At 45.6% G+C, this 19,689-nt stretch overlaps 1 protein-coding gene across 6 annotated transcripts in view; it reads right to left on the reverse strand.

Annotated features, from left to right (window-relative positions):
• The window catches only part of TSPAN18 (tetraspanin 18), a 414,388-nt gene that overhangs the window by 356,201 nt on the left and 38,498 nt on the right, over positions 1 to 19,689 (reverse strand). For 4 of the 6 annotated variants that reach the window (XM_084850864.1, XM_084850854.1, XM_084850847.1 and 1 more), the window contains exons 2-3: positions 18,628 to 18,696; positions 6,182 to 6,389 (exon numbers count right to left, since the gene is read on the reverse strand). In XM_084850864.1, coding sequence (XP_084706990.1) covers positions 6,182 to 6,389; positions 18,628 to 18,696 — 277 coding nt within the window. Of the gene's footprint in view, positions 1 to 931; positions 1,060 to 3,388; positions 3,605 to 6,181; positions 6,390 to 16,219; positions 18,697 to 19,689 lie in introns of all 6 variants that reach the window. The other 2 variants (XM_084850711.1, XM_084850691.1) reach the window with 2 other exon arrangements.

Genomic DNA, 19,689 nt, shown 5'->3' on the forward strand with positions numbered 1-19,689 from the left:
TTTAATCTGTATTTTATTAGCAACTATATTGAGTGCCATTTTTTGGAGGAAAGGGGGAGTATAAACTAAATAATAAATAGACAATGAAGAGGAAATATCCAGGTGTTTTCCACTTTAGCAATCTGTGAACAAGTCAATTGAAAGGGGTCAATTGAAAGGGGATTTTTCTGCCTGAATCTCTGACCCAGCCCCCAGTCCTTCTATTTATGGTACAATCCAATGCATGCTTAGACAGAAGGAAGTCCAACTTTCCCTGCTGTTTGACCACAGCGTCTGGTCTCCAGATGTATACTGCCTCTGTACATGGAGGTTCAACATCACCATCATAGCCAATCGCTGCTGATGGAACCATCCTACATGAATAAAAGCTGCTGATGGGAGTGGCCATCACCACATCTTTGCGTCAGGGAATTCTATATGTTAATTGTGCCTGGATGTTTGTTGTTTTCTTTTGCAAATCACTTGCACTCCTTGTATGATAAGAATAAGTTGTATGGAGGAGAGGGTGAGCTTTTGTTTTTCCTGTTAACTATCCTTGGTGCAAGCAGTGCTATTGGGAGGCAAGATAGTTCCCGGGATCATCAGAGGCAGGGTACCTCTGATTGCCACCAGATTCTGGGGTCCAGCAGGAGGGGATGGCTTTCTCCATCTTGCCCTGGTTCTGAGCTTCCCTGAGGCATGTGGTTGGCACTGGTGAACACATGGTTCTGCATTATTACTTTACACACACTAGGGATGCAAAGTAAGAGGAAGACTGCAATCCTACCCATGCTTACATGGGAGTAAACCCATTGAACTCAATGGGACTTCTAAGTAAACATGAACAGCTGATTTGCATTGAGCAAACATGACTGGGAGAAATTATTGCTTAGAGATAAAGCCAGTGACTGAAAGCTCATTTATATTGTATAATTGCACAAGGTTGTATAACCTTAGAAGGGGGTGTGGCTGTGAGAGGCGTGGCTGTGAAGGGACCCTGCACTTCTGAATTTGCCACTGCACTACTGCGTATCTGTAGAGGGAGGTCTGGCAACTGCAGAAGGAGCTGCTGGCTTCTTTCTGAGAGAGGAAACATAAACTTCCAGGTTTACAAGACAGTGAAGAGGATCAACTTCAGCCAGAAACCCATCCTCCCCCGCCCCAAAAAACACAATGCATCCCTTGTGACTCTGTCTTAGCAAACATTCTCTGACCAATCTGGCTGCTTTCCCTTAATCCTGACATGGAGAGGGAAAGAGAGTTGGAAGCAGAGCTCTTTTGCACAGGAAACAGGCCAACAGCTGCTGAGCCTGGAGGAAATGAAATCATATGACAGAACCAAGAAGCTTTGTGGGATCCTCCTGTCCATAAACAGGAGGCGGCCAAAACCTGACCATGATCAATGACATTTTGGTGGGTCCTGCCAAGTGATGGAGGGAGCAATCCTATGGCCGCTGGTCAACAGCTAGATGGCCATAGGATATCTGGTTTTCCGGGAACCAACCTCGGAGCCCACGCTCCAAGATCAGTTCCCAGAGAACTGACCTCCCCACACTTCCGTGTTGCCTCGGAGGCTCGCAGAACAGCCCTGTCCTCTGTGCTCACAAGAGGAGCATGGAGTGGCCAAAAAGGGGCATTCCAGAGTGGGGAGGGCAGAAATGCCTGTACGACACATCCAATGTGTCATACAGCAGCCTCCTCCCCTGCTCAGTCCTTCTGCAGCTGGATAGCTGCAATCGGCTGTCTAGCCGAAAATGCAGGGGAGGAGGAGTGTGGAGAGAACGATCCCCTCTGTACTTCTCCTGCCCTGCATTGGATAGGTGGTCACCTCTGAGTTCGGAGGCAGCTGCCTATCTCAACAGGATTGTGCCCTTAAAGGATGGGAGTTGTTTTGCATACTCTCAAAATGCAACTCAACCACTAAGGGGTGTTTGTTTATTCAGTTTATGAGTTGCCCTATAGTTGAAGCGCTCAGGGCAATGTACATGATAAAAGCAAAACAAGAAAACCAATGATAAAAACTAGGGATGGAGGAGAATTCCGCCACGGATTTCAGTGAGGCTGAATGCACTGGCATTCGGCCCCCCGAAATCTGTGGTGGAACGGCCTGCCACTCCCCCGCCCCCCCCCCCGCGGATCCCCCCTGGGACAAGACTTACCTAGGGCGGATGTTCCAGATGGCGGCGGCTCCAGCAGCGGCTTCGGCAGCGGCTGGTCTTCCAACCAGCTGCCGTCACCGCCATTTGCAGTCTGGTCTTTCGTTTTTTTTGTTTTTTTACCCAGACGTGATAGGCTACATAAAGACTTACGTAGCCTATCACGTCTGGGTTAAAAAAAAAAAAAAAAGGAGTACGCAAATGGCGGCGGCTACAGCAGCTGCCATTTACGTTCCTTATTTTTCACCATTTTAGTCTACGTAAATATTTACGTAGACTATTACGGCGAAAATAAAGGGGAACTCAAATAGCATAGCGGGCACTATTTGCGTTCCTTTTTGATTTGCCGTTTTAGCCTATGTAAATATTTAAATACATAATTTAAATACAGTTAAATACAGTTAAATACAGTTAAATACAGGGACGCAAATGGCGGCGGCTATGGCAGCCGCCATTTGCGTCCCTGCTGCCCAGCGGTCGGATGTCTGGCTGCTGGCAGAGCCGGCCGGCGGCTCTGCAGAATCCCCGCGGAGCGGAGCCGGCCAGGCAGGACTCCGGGGGGAGGGATGGAGCACCTCCCCCCCCCCACCGCAAAGCAGATCCGCGAAACGGTAAGTGACTTTCGTAGATCCCTAATAAAAACCAGTAATAAAAGACATGGAAGGAGCAATCCTATGGCTGCTAGACAGTGGCTAGATGGCCATAGGATATCCTGTTTTCTGGGAACCGACCTCAGAGCCCGTGCTCTGAGGTCGGTTCCCTAAGAATTGACCTCCCCCCACTTCTGCGCTGCCTTGGAGGCAGCGCAGAACAGCCTCATCCTCCACGCTCACAAGAGGAGCACAGAGCAGCTGAAAACGGGCATTCCTGGAGGGCGTTTCGGGGCAGGGATGGTGGAAATGCCTGTACAACACATCCAATGTGTCGTACAGCAGCCTCCTTCCCCGCTCAGCCCTCCTGTGGCTAGACAGCCGCAATCGGGGGTCTAGCCAAAAATGCAGGGCAGGAGAAGCATGGAGGGAACGATCCCCTCCATGCTTCTCCTGCCCTGCTTTGGATAGGTGGTCGCCTCCGAGTTCAGAGGCGGTCGCCTATCTGGATAGGATTGTGACCTAAAAAGCATTATTTTAAAAGCAGCAAGAAAAACTCAGCTTTTAAAAGAGATAAATAACTGAGCAGCTAAAAAGAGAGAAGGTGATTTTAAAATGCAGCATTAAAAATATTAAAAATAAAGCAAGCAGGGTTAAAAATACCTTTAAAACGCCTGGGAGAATAAAAAGGTCTTTGCCTAGTGATGAGAAGTCAACATAGTAGGTGCCAGGTGGACTTCTCTAGGGAGGGCATTTCACAATTTGGGGCCACAGCACAAAAGGCCCACTGATGTGTGGAATCAGCTAATCCCACAATTCTGTATGCCCCCCATCTTTCAAAATTGTAGTATTTGTGGTAGGAGATTTCATCTGGCAAAACTGGAAAAAAAACAAAAAATAAAACAGAAGCTGATGTGTTGGAAGTGCTTTTAAAATTCCCACATATTTTGAAATTAAGAGTTGAAATTGGGAGTGAATGTTGTTAAACCTCCTGCTGTTGGGAGATACTTGCTCTTGTAACACAAAGTACCTATATCTCTTTGCAAATGTTACAAACCATTGTAACAAATGTTACACACTTTTGCAAATTATACGTATGCACTGTCTTTTAAAGAGTCTTGTGGCAGTTATGGTGCAATCCTATGCATGCACAGAAGGCCTACAACTCCCAGCATGACCCAGCCAGCCACCCTTAAAAGAGTAACAAATTTATTCTGACATAAGTGTTCATGGACACTGTCCACTTCATCAGATGCATGGAATGTTAGCATCAGATTGGTAGATTCACATACACATTGCGGGGAGGGGATGCAAACTGTCTTGTCAGAGGGAGTTGAAATGCAAAAATACAGACAGTGATAATTATCTTAACAGTAATGCAACCTTTGTCCTTCAAACCACAGGAAATAGAGGCGAATCTTATTAATTGTACTTCAGCTGTTTCACGTTGTTATCTGTTTTTGAAATCCCTTTGTTCAAGAATGGCGAGAGGTAGGGATGGCAGAGAATTCCGCCACAGATCTCGGTGAGGCCGAATGCCAGTGCATTCGGCCCCCCGAAATCTGTGGCAGAACGGCCTGCCCCCCTGCCCCCCCACAGGTCCCCCTCAGGACGAGACTTACCTGGGGCGGATCTTCCGGGCGGCGGCGGCTGCGGCGGCTGGTCTTCCGACCGGCTGCTGCCACCGCCATTTGCAGTCTTGTCGGGTTTTGGGTTTTTTTTTTACAAGACGTGATAGGCTACATAAAGACTTACGTAGCCTATCACGTCTGGCTTAAAAAACAACAACACGCATCCGCAAATGGCGGCGGCTACAGCCGCCGCCATTTGTGTTCCTTATTTTTGGCCGTCTTAGTCTACGTAAATATTTACGTAGACTAAGACGGCAAAAATAAGGGGAACGCAAATAGCGTAGCAGACGCTATTTGCGTTCCCCCTTATTTTCGCTGTCTTAATCTATGTAAATATTTACATAGACTAAGACGGCCAAAAATAAGGAATGCAAATGGCAGCTGCCGTAGCCGCCATCATTTGCGTACGCGCGTTTGTTTTTTTTTTTTTAAAGCCAGACATGATAGGCTATGTAAGTCTTTACGTAGCCTATCACGGCTGACTACAGGGACGTAAATGGCGGCGGCTACAGCCGCCGCCATTTGCATCCCTGCTAGCCAGCGGCCGGATGTCCGGCTGCTGGCGGAGCTGGCCGGCGGCTCCGCAGAATCCCCGCGGAGCAGAGCTGACCGGCCAGGATTCCGGGGGGAGGGACGGAGCGTCTCCCCCCCCAGCAGAGCCCGGCGGAGCCAGGTAAGGGGACTTTCGTACATCCCTAGCGAGAAGGAGTGGGGAGAGGAAGTGTCAGGCCCAAAGCCAGAGGGGTTGGGGCAGCCCACCCCCAAAATTTTCTCTACCCCCTCAATTCTTTCTTTCTTTCTTTTTTACAAACAAATAATTACAAAATACAATTTTGTTTTTAAAAGGCCTGCAAGTCCTACTTTTTTGGGGGGGGGGCCAGAACTTTTGGGCTGGCTAAAGATTTAATTTAAGGCAAACTGAGGCATCCATTTTCAAATAAAAACAAGTAGCATGGGTCTGTTGCACAGATTACAGCCATCCCCACCCCACTAATGCCATATCTAGCTATTTCTGTACCCAGAGCTGGCTCTCAGTACTATTCTCCCACCTAAGCCCAGAAACCCAGCACCAGATGAGTTATGAATGGGTGTGGATCCTTAAGCGCAATGCATCTACTGAAGTTCCAAGTTTTCACAGCTCAGACCACCTGCTCCAGCTCAGAAACTGTTGTTGAAATCAGCCATTTGTTGCTACTGTACAATGTCATAAGTCTCTGATTTTCTCCTTCCTCACCAGCAATATTCAACAGCTGAATGAGCTTTACTGGGTTAGGGTGCAAGCACAGGGCCAGAATGATGATGCACTTTGGCCACTCTGTGCCTGACCTGTTGCCCCTACTAAGACTCTGAATAAGTGACCATTGCAAAGTTTAAGCATTGTCAGTATATTACTGGAAATTTTGTGTCCATTTTTAGACACTCCCGTTTATCGCCTTTTGCTTTCCCCCATTCTTGTTGGAGGCTAGATTTCTAAGTCAAGAAGCAGGTAGGCCCCCACAGATAGTATAAGGCTACTGCTATCAATCCAGACAAGTACAATATGCTACAAGCACAAAACAAGGACTAGAAATGTGTGAAGAGCCAATAACTCCAGCCAGGGCCAGCGCTAGGATAAACAGCTCCCTGGGAGAGGTGTGCCTTTGCTGCTGCCACCGCCGCCACCCCCCCCCCCCCCCGCCGTGGTCAGCTTTCCAGAGCCACCCAGAGGGTGCAGGTGTGATTTTGGGGACCCTGCTGCTGCCTCTACAAGGACCCATGCTCATGTGACCCATGGGGCCACATGAGGGAATTATTGCATACACCGACTACATCTGAGAATTCTCACCTGCAGCTCCTCCTTGCCCTGGGATCAAGCAGAATGATAGATGCGCTTCCAGCTGACCTCTTACAGCTTTTGGCTTTATTTTATTATTATTTATATTGCGCTTATGATATTCGGGAGGTGACCGACTCGACCTTGGGGGAGCTGGGGGTGGCGACGGCCGACAGGAAGGCATGGGCTGGTCCATGAAGTCACGAAGAGTTGGAAGAGACTGAAGGAATAAACAACAAATAGCATTTACAGTATTTGAAGTGCTCAGTGCTCAGTAACATTGCCTCAAAGTAAAGCTGTGTTCCATTAGTTTTTACCTAGTGCAAACAACAGCAAAGTGGAAATTGAAAAAGAAACATACTTTAAAGCTCATTGAAGAAGATCGTTTTTATAGTTCATACCAAACAACCCATAGATCCTTGAAGAAAAGTTTACAGACACATGCTTTTTGCCATCCTGGCTCATGGCAGACAGTATATTAAAAAAAACACCACAGCCACTGAGCTCAGCTTGGCACCCCAGGTGACTGCCCAGCTCGCCCACCCCTAAGGCCAGCCCTGACTCCAGCACATGAGCTCATCCACAGACAGCACATCAAGGCACAACATACATTATGCATCTGGGTGGCCTGTTGTCAAGGAATTAAGTCTTTACAAAATGGGTAAATTGAAAGGAGTACGGCAAGGCTGCATATTGTCGCCCTGCTTATTTAACTTATATGCAGAGTACATCATGAGAAATGCCAGGTTGGATGAATCACAGGTCGGTATTAAGAATGCTGGGAGAATTATCAACAACCTCAGATACGCAGATGATACCACCCTATTGGCAGAAAGCGAAGAGGCTCTAAAGAGCCTCTTGTTGAGGGTGAAAGTGGAGAGTGCAAAAGCTGGTTTGAAACTCTACATTAAAAAAACTAAGATCATGGCATCTGGCCCCATTTCTTCCTGGCATATAGAAGGGGAAGAAATGGCAGCAGTGACAGATTTTATTTTCTTGGGCTCCAAGATCACCGCAGACAGTGACTGTAGCCATGAAAGTAAAAGACGCTTGCTCCTTGGGAGGAAAGCTATGGCCAACCTAGACAGCATAGTAAGAAGCAGAGACATCACCCTGCCAACAAAGGTTCATCTAATCAAAGCTACGGTTTTCCCAGTAGTAATGTATGGCTGTGAGAGCTGGACTATAAGGAAGGCTGAGCACCGAAGAACTGATGCTTTCGAACTGTGGTGCTGCAGAAGACTCTTATGCGTCCCCTGGACTGCAAGGAGGTCAAATCAGTCAATCCTAAAGGAAATCAACCCTGAGTGCTCATTGGAAGGACAGATACTGAAGCTGAAGCTCAAATATTTTGGCCACCAAATGCGAAGAGAAAACTCCCTGGAAAAGACCCTGATGCTGGGAAAGACTGAAGGCAAAAGGAGAAGGGGACGGCAGAGGATGAGATAGCTAGATAGCATCACCGATGCAGTGAATATGAACTTGAGCACACTCCGGGAGAGAGCGGAGGACAGGAAGGCCTGGTGTGCTCTGGTCCATGGGGTGACGAAGAGTCGGACACGACTGAACGACTGAACAACAACAACTAGACAAATGTATCCATTTTAATATTGGAGTCCACTAATGAATTTAATTTTCTAAATATTCCTATTGTTTTCTGTTAAGCTCACACGAGTAAAAGGTTAACTATTTAGAGCCCAAATTCCTAATAATGACACAGGCTGGACCTACCCTTTAAAAGAGGGGCAGAACCTCATTCAGCCCAGGGGCCAACTTCCATTTTGGAGAAGTTTTCAGGGGCCACATGCCAGTGGTGGGCAGGGCCAAAGGCAAAGGGGTGGGGACAAAATACAAAAACTATCAGCATTTTATAGCTTAAGGGCACAATCCTATGCATGTTTAGACAGAAGACAGTCCTACATCTCCCAGTGTTCCCCAGCCAGCCAGCAGTTGTAGGACTTTTGTCTGTCTAAACATGCATAGGATTGTGCCCTAAAGTTCTTACTGCCAGAAACTAAGCCTTAGAGACATTTTAGCCTTTTAGAATGGGGAAAAAGCTGCACAAGAGCCAATTAGCTACCAAACAATCAGGGGAAAGGGTGAGGACAGGGGAAGAGGGGATGGCCATTTGGGGAACCCTGGAGGGCCAAATTAGGACCCCAGGGGGGCAGATTTGACCCCCGGGCCTGAGGTTCTGCATCCTTACTGTAAAGTAACTGGGTAGGCCAACCCCCCCTGAATCCCACCCCTGCCCTAGTTACATGGCTGGGCATTGTCACGCACCAGAAACAGGAGACACAAAATAGCCTGTATAACAGTAGCTGGGATACTGGGGTTGTGGAGCACATTCAGATATTATTTTTAAAAAACAGGCTGAAACGATGAGAGAAAAGTTAATGTTTCCTCCAGCTAATGTCTTCGTCTCCCAAGGGAAACTCAGATCTTTTCCCACACATTGTGAAATGGGGAAGAAAATCCTTTGGACTTCTCACTTCAAGTGCAAAAAGTGCTTCTCAGGCTGGCACACAGCCTTTGACCTGAGATGTGTAGGAGGATGCATTCGGCTCTGCAGGGGCAGCATGGTTTACAGCTCCCCCGGCAAGGATATGTGATCCTTCGTTCGTTCCCATTATCACACAGACGCTTTGTTTAAATGCACTGGTGTGGACCTCTCTGTCTCAATCAGCACAGACTCCACTTGTGGTTTTGCACGTTGGCTTTGAGGAACTCTCATCAACAAGACCAATTTTTCCCAACCGCAAGTCTGTGGTTTTTGTTTGTAAGAAGTGCTATCAGCAAACAGCACATCCTCCAGGGCAGAAAGAGAGCCCCAAATGGATGCTCAGCTAGAAATGTTATCCCCAAGTGCAACTAAGTTTACATTACACTTCAGCAGAATGGAAACCTGATGTCAACGGTGCCTCGGTCAGGGGCTTATCTTGTTGAGTGAATGTGACCCAGCACTACCTTTGGTGAAAGACACAGCTCAGCATACAAGGAAGGGCCTTCCAGCCACCCCCTCCCACCCTGCAATCTAGTTCCCATTATCTGCTACATTGGAAGAGCTTTGGTTGTGAAGCTTTGCTTTCTTAGACACTTTTTAAACATCACACATTTAACTCCTTTGAACCAAGCTGCACAGCCATCTATCCTAGCTTGGAATGTCTTGTTCGTTTCCTCTTCCGGTCATCATTTCCTGTCTGTGGGGATGCCCTTCTTTGAAAATGACAGACACACTTTCGAAAACATCTCTTTATATATAACAGAGGTGGGCATCCTCAGGCCCAGGGTCCAAATCTGGTCCTCTTGGCAGTGGAGGCTGGTGGCTCCAATGTCAGTTGGGTGGTAAATCTGCTCCAAGTTTCAGTCAGAACCAGTCAGAACTCTGAAGGAGCTGTCCAAAGTGCTTCTGCACTGGAATGTGGACCCTGGGAGCTTCTTCAAACTTGGATTGGGCCCTCTGGCTGAGTTTCCCCTCCCCTGTTATAAAGGATGTCATACATCCCACTTACCTGGCATAGATCTCACTTAACTGGTCTGGGAATGACCCTCTGAGACCTTGGAAGCCCATTGCCCATCAAAGAAAACAAAACTGTGTTTGATGGGTCAATGGCCTGTCTCACTACATGCCATCTTCATGTGTTCATGGACAAGTCAAGAACTCTTAATATGAGTATGTCTGTATACTAATAGTGACCTCACTCTCCTAACATGGATCCTTACATGGCCAAAAGGGCACCATCCATGCACTAGAGGGAGGTGTCAGTCAGCTTGGGTGAAGCCCACCATTTGCAGAAGTACAAATCTCTAGGAAAAACCAGACACAGTTATAGTAACAACTTTTTCTAAAATGTATGCTAAAATGTGTTTTCATGCTGATGATCAAAGCAGGAAGAAAATAAACACAATGCTAAAATGGAGCCAACTTGAAAGGCACCATGTCTTGCTAAAATCAGATTTTAAAATTTGTGCTAAAATGGTTTTTCATTTAAGTGCGATTGCATGAATATTTTATTTTTTATGGTTAAAAGGTTAGAAGAAATTTAAAAATAGATTTTAAAAAAGAGAAACATGCTGATAAAATGGCATCAACTAGAGAGCTAATAGTGAAGCTGTGCTGAAGTGTAGAAAGATTGGCAAAAGTCTTGGCATATGTCACACGGCACACATCAAAACCATGCATCTTATAATAGATGGAAGATAAGTGCGAAGGCAATCTTCGCATGTGGAAATTGCACTCATTTTCCATTACTTACCTGCCTATTTGCCCTGTCACACCAATCCCAGAGAAGACCACCCCATTGGCAGATAGCCCCTCAGCTGTCAATCATGACCCTCCTGATTAGATAGCATAAATCAGACAACCTGGTTCTCTCCAGATGTTGGACCTGGTTCTCTCCTATAAGCCTCAGCTAGCATGGCCAATGGTCAGGGATTCTGGGAGTATAGTCCAAAACATCTGGAGGACACCAGGTTGCCTTCCCCTGGCACAAAACATCTCCGACCATTTAAAAAAGCTCCACAGAATGCCAGAGTGACCATGACTCATTAGTGTAATACGTGTGCTCGCTACGTCAGACTGTGCAGCGTAGATTCAGGTAAACCAGTAAGCTGTTTTATTTTCTTTTAATCATGCACATGCAGTTTCTACTACTAAGGGGGGGAAACAAAATGAAAAGAGCCCAGTGAGGACTCAAACATGTTCAGTAGCCATGAGATGCTGTCTACTATTTCCTCTTTATAACCTTTTTGACTAAATGTGAATAATTTTGAAACCTGGCTGTGACTAGATTCCTGTACCACCCAAAAGACGGAGAATCCAAAACTGCTTTGAATTACGCTATGAAGTTTTAAGTTAAGAAGGGAAGGACAGGCTAATTGGTTGAATAGCAGAGACAGGGAGTTTAATTAGCAGTCCCCCATTCCCCAAATACACCATAAACTATGAGGAACCTTGCAGGTTGATTAGGAATATTGAGGGTCCTTTAAATAAGATCATGGATAATAAATGTATTAAATACCTTTAAAATTTTCTAACTGTTTGCCTACAGGAAACTTGGCCCAAATAAAATCTATTTACAAAGATATATTTCATATGTAGTGGCAGCAATAATGGCAGATAAGGAGGAACATTTGGCCGGGGGGTCAGGGGAGGGCAATTAGCAATCTGGGCTGGCCCTACCATTAGCCAGAGTGAGACGGCTGCCTCAGGCTGCCGATTTTGGCTGTCATAAGAAGGCATCAAATTGTTTGTTATTTAATTTATTATTGTTATTGTATTTTTATTAAAAGGGAGGAGGAGAGACATTGGTGAAATTTTCTGCCTCAAGCGCAAAAATAGCTTGGCTGGCTTCGGGTACTATGCCCCTTGGCTTGGGAAGAGGGGTCACCACTGGACTATAAGGAAGGCTGAGCGCTGAAGAATTGATGCTTTCGAACTGTGGTGCTGGAGAAGACTCTTACGAGTCCCCTGGACTGCAAGGAGGTCAAATCAGGCAATCCTAAAGGAAATCAACCCTGACTGCTCATTGGAAGGACAGATACTGAAGCTGAAGCTCAAATATTTTGGCCACCTAATGCGAAGAGAAAACTCCCTGGAAAAGACCCAGATGCTGGGAAAGATTGAAGGCAAAAGGAGGAGGGGACGGCAGAGGATGAGATGGCTAGATAGCATCACCGATGCAATGAATATGAACTTGAGCACGCTCCGGGAGAGAGCCCAGGACAGGAAGGCCTGGCGTGCTCTGGTCCATGGGGTCACGAAGAGTCAGACACAACTTAACAACTGAACAACAACTCAGGCAGTAAAATATATTTGGCTGGCCCTGCTAGCAATTTTAATTTCAGCTGAGTTAGGAACAATAATTGAAGGGTTAGAACGTAGTGAATGCTCTCATATACTAGTTCTATTATTACGGGAAAGTATCCATTTTGTGTAAACATTTATTTTAACTTAAGATTTGGGAGGGGCTGGATGAAATATTGATGGGGGACATTAATGCTCGACTTGGAGCTTCAGGTTAGGAGTTGGTGGTGGCAGTGCCAACGAAGCGGAGAACCGGTTGTCAGTTGTCTGCCCTACAGGGTTGTTACTGGGACAGAGGTTCCCCTCCATGATAGTTTTATTTTCTGCAGTCTGAAAAAAAAAATGGCAGGAACATGTGAGAAAACATTGGAAGAAGCATGTGGGAAAAGATGGAAAGACAACAATTTGATGACAATGTCATGTAGATGTCTTGAAACAACCCCTACCGTGGAAGCACCCATGGGGTAGCAGCCACTGTTACCTCATGGGCCACATCTGCTGAATTAAAGCCAACAGCAATTATCCAGATTGCCGCTTTGGCAGTCCTACGGCCATGAAAAGTAAGTACTGAAAGCAAGTTGTCAGTTGAACCAGAAGGTTTGATCAACTGAAAGCAGAGGAGCTAGATCAGTTTAAAATCAGAGACTCTAACTGATCTGTGCTAGTAACAATGGGTGCTCCATTTTCCTCCACGTCTTTAGGAATGCATGAATTCCTAAGAATTGTTTTCTTCTTCTCCAGGTTCTCCAACTTTGCTCAGAGGATAATAATAGTCAAGGCTAATTCTCAGTGCCTCCCTTTTCCTTCCAGTCCCCAAAGTACATTTCCCATGCTTTGATTTACTAATTAGCTACTTCCACCTCATGGTGCTTCCCTTTCTCTTGCCTGCTTATTTATATCCCAGTTAAATGTGCTGAAAAGAAATGACATCCTAGGGCATGTAGATGTCAGTGCTTGAGCTAGAAAAATGTAGAATTTAAACAGCATAGGAAGAAGTAGATAAAGGTCAGGTGATAGAGTTAGTTATCAGGTGACCTTTATTTGAAGACACTTCCTTTATTTTTGAATTCTTATTCAAGACTATCACTTTTCCACAGAACAGAGTTGTCATCAACAGTATTCCTGTCTTTATTTAGAATAATAGAAAGATCCCTTAGGACAACAAAGCTAAATCACAGTCCTTAATAGCAGGGACCATCTCTTTTTTTCCTGACAGGACTCTTGTACTTTTAACAGCAGCATGACAGGCATAAATGTTGCTCTTGTACCTTTAATAGCAACTTGTCAGGCAAAAGTTTAACTGGTTAAACTTTTCTAGAACACAAATGAAATTATTGGGAAAGCTTTATCTGCTAGATTGCTGCCTGCCTATTATGCAGGAATCCTGGCAAATGAATCCTGGAAATAAAACAAAACAAAATGTATGGTGTATTAAGCTTTCAGAGATGTACTATTTCCTCAATTATCTATACTCAGATAATTGCCTACCAAAATGTCCCTGACACTCTGAAATGTTTTGATACAGTGTTGTCTTCAATTAAGGTTTTAACCTAGTAAATTATGGGCTATTCAGCCATTTTAGTGGGCAGAACAAAAAGAATATCAAGGGACTTTGTGGCACCAAATATAGTCTCAGGAACTGGTCACATTGTTTTATTTTAATTATCTCATACTGAGTTGGAAACATGTGTTAATGGCTATTAAAAACCCTTATTATCCTACACAGCAATTTAGGGCAGGAATGATGAAAAAGACAAAACACAAAACACCATGTGTGTGTTTTTTAAAAAATTGTAATGCACCTATCCAAAAACATTTTTGAAACCAAGATGATAAGTGTGATGCAAATTTGTTTTGTTCAGTTTGAATTTTGTAATATGATACACTTTAATTTAGAAAGGCAGAAGTGATCACTGCTGGTTCAGAAGCACAGTTCCATCTTCACATAAAATATTGAAAAACCCCATAATAAGAGAATCTATATATTCAAGACACACAGCTCAAAAATATGAATATTCTAGAAAACCCCATGCTCAATCCTCAAATTTGGGGAAGAAAAAAATTCATTCATCTATTACCATGTTTGTTTGTTTCATTTATATCCTGTCTTTTCCTCTAAGGAGCCCAAGGCAGTGTACATAATCCCCTTTCTCTCCATTTCATCCTCACAAGAACCCTGTGAGACAGGTTGAGAGTCAATGACTGGCCCAAAGTCACCCAGGGAGCTTCATGGCTGACTGGGGTCTACAACCCAGGTCTCCACAGTCCAACAGTCTAACCACCACACTGACTCTTAGCTGTATTCCCAGCTATCTTTGTGTCTTTTCTCTTTTTCCACTGAAGTGGCTTCTGAAGACAGTGTCTTTGGCTGCCGATTGATGGATTTTAACCCAGCCGCTTGGTGGATTTCACCCACTCTTCTCAAACTAGTGGTTGTACTTATCAGATGTTGCTTTTCCAGCAAAAATATCTGAATATTGATGTAATAACCCACCCCACCCCCCAATATTCATGAAGCAGCCAATGTATGTGTTCTGTCTATTTGAGAGGAAAGCCAGAAGGGTCTTGTGGATGAGCTGGAAGGCACACCCTTAGATTTGCAGTAGAACCTGGGATGAGTGGGTGGGCCTGCATATTCTTCCTCAGGGAGTAGAACAATCCTGGACCTAGATGGACCAGTAACCAGGGACAATTCTCAGGTAAGTTGCACTTGTTTCTTTTCCTGGGTTTTCCCAGTGAGTTGTAATAATAAATAGTTGAGTTTTTTGAGAAGATGCCGCTGCATACTGCTGTTCTCACGTAAGCAATAGGAGCCCCAGTATTAAATTACTAAATCAGCGTCAGCAGAATCTGCTGGGACAAGTTATCTCAAGAACTAGAAGTCTCAGAGTTTCTTAGTTCCTCCTGGCATTATTTGGCTGCTTCTTTAGCTGATAATTGGAAAAAGTGTGTGTGTGTGTGTGTGTGTGTGCGCGTGGCTGTGCGCACACGTGTGTGTGTGTGTGTGTGATTAAATCAGTCTCAGCAGCATTTGCTGAGACAAGTTCGCTGAAGAACTAAAAGTCCCAAAGTTTCCCAAAGTTGCCACTTGCATTTTATGTGTACAGGGTGTCAACAGGATGCGGAATCTGATTGACAGCCGAGAGGGAGGGACTAGCACTATAATAATTAGCAACATTGAGATTTCAGGGCCAGTGGGTGTAGTCCAAGGCAGATAGAAGAACTGATGCTAGATCCCAGGGACAAGGAACTGGGTCCAAAGAGTGTTTAACAACTTCTAACATACATAGTTGTGATACCACCACGTCTGGCTATAAATATAAATCAGGCATCCTGAAATGAAAGGAGCAAAAGCAAAGGTGACTAAAAGAAGCTAAAGGATGCTCATCAATCCTCTCTTTTTTTCAAGCAGACAAGCCCTTCCCATGTTAAAAATGTTAAAATCCCATATTAAAAACTTACACTTTGCCCAGAAAAACAATGCTTAGGCACTGCAGCCAAGTAGGCATGCCCAATGCATGTCATAGAATCATAGAATAGTAGGGTTGGAAGGGGCCTACAAGGCCATCAAGTCCAACCCCCTGCTCAAGGCAGGAGGTTGGACTCGATGGAGTCCTCCGTTGGACTCATTCTCTGTCTGTGACTGAGGGAAAGGATACCAGAACTTGAGATAGATGAAGAGAAGAGACTGGGATTGCTCATTTTCTGAGACGAGCCATGAAACTGGTGCTCCATCCAAGTATGCTGTGACTAACCCAGCGCTTCCACTCTGTATATGCAACCCTGGGAATATTCTTTCTTCAGTTCTACAATTAGTTCTACAGCCACAAAAAGCAAAGAGGGAACTGATGAAATGCAGAAGGGTGAAGACCTCGTTTGTAGAGCTCAGCTCCCCAAAGAGATCCCCTTCTTTAGCGCTATTTCTCACAATTAAGTAAGGAGCAAATATTGCAACAAAACTGTTCACTCATTTTTTTTTTGCAAGCATCTGGTGTGCTTTGGCTCCTGCATACACAGCTGCGAATTCCCCCTGACCCCTTGGTAAGGTCCTATCTCAACTTCTGGCTGTCCACATTCCACCCTCACCTTCCTATCACAACTAGAAACTTCCTCCCCATAGATTTCACACTATACTAAGAGACATGGATGATGAATGAAGTTCTTCCTAGGTTATTGCTCTCCAAGCATGCATTGAAGAAGTACATTCAGCTCTTGACAAACTGAGCCGGAGTAACTGCACTAACTTTCTTTTCTGGCCAGCAGGGCTTCCATGCCTCCAGTGGTCACATGACAAGCAGAAATTCCACGGGCAAAGCTTTTCCCACCATGGAGATGGGAATGAGAAATGCATCAGCTGCCAGATTCGTGCTTCCCATGCAGCTGTTAAAGGCACAGGGATCCTTGTCAGAAAAGGAAGTTGGGATAGAAGAATTTCCTGTGACACACAAAAAAGCTGCTATAAAAAGACAATAACGTTACAAGCAGATGATCAGTACTTCCTAGCCAAGAAAGCAGTAGGGAACAAAATCTCTCTAACACCTTGCATGAAAACAGGTGGCAACACATCTTAATCCCTAAGCATTAAAGCAGGGGTGGGAAACCTGAGGGCAAGTTGTCACCCAGGGAAGCTCCGAGGGGCTGCATGCCAGCAGCGGGCATTTAATCTGTAACAACTCGGTCAGAAAGACCCGGTGCTGAAATTCATATATTAAGGATGCAATCGTATGCATGCTTAGACAGAAATAAGTCCTACTGGGGAAGGCCGGCTGGGGTATGCTAGGAGTTGTAGGATTTACTTCTGTCTAAACATGCATACGATGCACCCTATGCAGTGTAAAGGAAGGATTAGATCTGTCTGGAAGACCATGATCCAGCCTCTGCTCGGAAGCCTGTCCCACATCCCAGGGGCCATCTACACAGCATTGCTTTCAACGTCCACTCCGTCGTAACTGCGCAGCATCACAGCTGCGAATTAGCTTCTTCTGCGGTACACGCGTGATTTACTGCGGACTTCTCCAGCGGAAAAATCCACTGTGCCCTGACACATGGCTGTTAAAGCGAAGTGAACTGTGGCAGTCGCGCTGCTCTTTTTTTTACCGTTATATTTAAATGCACAGCTGCGCAGTCACGTGAGGGTGGGGGTGCGACACTTTGGGTTTTAGTGGTTGTTTTGTATTTTAGGGGTTCTTTTATGTCTCTCCATTCCTCTTGGATAAGATGTGGGTAGTCTGCCCTTTGTTACTATGCCAACTGTTTGTACACAATCACAGCGGCAGTCCCCCAGCCCCACACTCTCGTGATGGCTCGCATATGCAAAGGGGCATGCCCGTATGAGAGGTACGTGCCTACTCATCTCTCCCAAATGGATCCCTCTGACCTTTGGGTGTGCCTCACTGTTACTGTGCAGCTGCAGAGGAATGGGGAGGAGTGAAAAGGTGTCACAGAGTGACACAATCACTAAGCATGCCTACCCCACGTGCACCGCAAACTGCAAAGTCAATTTGAGGAAAGGACAGACAGCTCGGCAACGGTGGTAAACCTGCCGCAAGCTAAAAAATCACAGCAAAACACCTCTACAGAACTCCCTATTTTCCCTGTGAAAACCACAGTTTGGCCGCAAAGTGGTGACTGTGACTACGTCGTATGTCTCGAAAGTCCTCAGACTGCAGCAGCCCCAGGGTAAATGGCTCGTGTAGATGGAGCCCCAGATGGGCCAGGCCTAACTTGGGTGAGAAAAAACACACACATTCTGTTATGCTCACGGACATTATTTTCAAGTGGCATTATAACCGGCACCATATTAAGCAGCAACTGGCACTTGGTGGCGGTTGAAGGAATACCATCCACCATCAAGTGCCAGTTAATGTATCATATGGGCAAGTCAGAGCCAATCCACATAGCCATGAGGCTGTAGCAGCTTCATTGCCACATACAGGATCAGCCTTCTGGAGCGCTGAGCAAATGGCAAGGTTTTTCTCTGCAGCATTCAGAAAGTCTGAACCTGCCTTAGCAACAGCTCGATGCAACCAGCTGGCCGTGGGCAACTATCCAACATGTGCAGCAACAATTCAAGTGATCTCCATGAGCCTAAAGGTTTGCATAAGTGCACCCTCAGATTCCAGGAATCACTGCAGGATGGCTTCCAGCAGCTTAACAGAGGTGTTCTGGGACCCAAAGCCAAACAGCCCTGACTGAAATTAAGAAATAATGCATGTTTCTCTATTGTTTGGATAACCAAAGTGACCTAGTCAGGTTCAGCTTTACTGCCAAGTAGCTATATAGCATTTATACAGTGCTTCTCAGTATTCAAAATGTTTCACATTATCTTGATAACCCTTTCAAACAAACAAAACCCCTGCGTTCTAAGCCAGTATTTTTTATCCCATATTGTAGATGGGAGATTGAGGATGCAAGAGGGTGGCTTGCCAGAGTGAGATTACAAGCAGGAATGTCTGGCTCATAGCTAGTGGTCTCTGAGCTACCTACCACATGAAACCGGCTTCCCCATATTATTAGTAGCATTGTTAATCTTGTCACAACTTCCCTGAGTGCTGAGAAGTTCAGGGCTGCAACATTTTCCTGGGTTTGGCTTTCTTTAGAACTGGAAGCTTATAGCATCTTTTGTTGTTGTTGCTGTTGTTGTTGCACTTACTGTATATCCTCCTGCAAGGAACCCAAGGCAGCTTATATGGTCCTCCTCCGTTTTTTCCTCACAACAACCCTGTGAAGTAGGTTAGGCTGAGAGTCAGTGACTGGCCCAAAGTCACCCAGTGGCCAGCCCTCCAGGGTTTCCCAGATGGCCCCACCCCCTTTCCCAGGCCCTCACCCTCTTCCCCCCAACCACAGATCATTGGGTTGTTTCCCAGATTTTGTGCAGTTTTTCTCCCATTCTCAAAAGTCAAAATGCCTCTCTTCAGGCTTAGTTCCTGCCAGTGAGAGCTTTAAGCTAGAATATGCCAATATTTTTGGTTCTACCCATTTTTGTCCTTGGCCCTGCCCACCACTGGAATGTGGCCCCCGAGAGCTTCTGCAAAGTGGGATTCAGCCCTCAGGCTGAAAAAAGTTCAATCAACACCCTTGATTTCCACCCTTGAAACATACAGTGGCTGACAACTGCTGGAGTGTTAAGCTGTGTGTCCCCACCCAACAGCCAAATCCATTGCCCCACATCACATCTCTGGGGGGGGGGGAGAGAGAGAGGCAGCTCCCTAAAAGGCACCATCCAGAGCTTGCTCTCTTCCTGCCCTGCTCTCAGTCTGGCTCAAACTCTGCAGTCTAGCACCCAAGATGCTTCTATTGCTTCCCACTCACAATTAGCTTTCCCCTCTTCCTCTGACTGAAGAAGGTGCAGAACAAGGTGTAGGGTGCAATCCTATGCATAGGACTTTTTCTGTCTAAACATGCATAGGATCTCACCCTTAGTCCCCTTCTCCAACCTTCTGGGCCATTTACTCAGAGTTTCTCTAACAGAAGATGTGCCTGGCTATTTATTTATTATTATATTTATATCCTGCCTTTTTCCTATTGCAAGGAACCCAAGGCGGCATATGTGGCCCTCCTCCTTTCCATTTTATCCTCACAACAATCCTATGAGGTAGGTTAGCCTGAGAATCTGTGACTGGTCTAAAGTCACCCAGTGAGCTTCATGGCCAAATGGAGACTAGAACCCAGATCTCCCAAGTCCCAGTCTAACAACTACACCACACTGGCAATT

The sequence above is a fragment of the Heloderma suspectum genome, chromosome 1, assembly GCF_057233095.1.
Source record: "Heloderma suspectum isolate Gila_16-S chromosome 1, 16-S_ref, whole genome shotgun sequence".
Taxonomy (NCBI): domain Eukaryota; kingdom Metazoa; phylum Chordata; class Lepidosauria; order Squamata; family Helodermatidae; genus Heloderma; species Heloderma suspectum.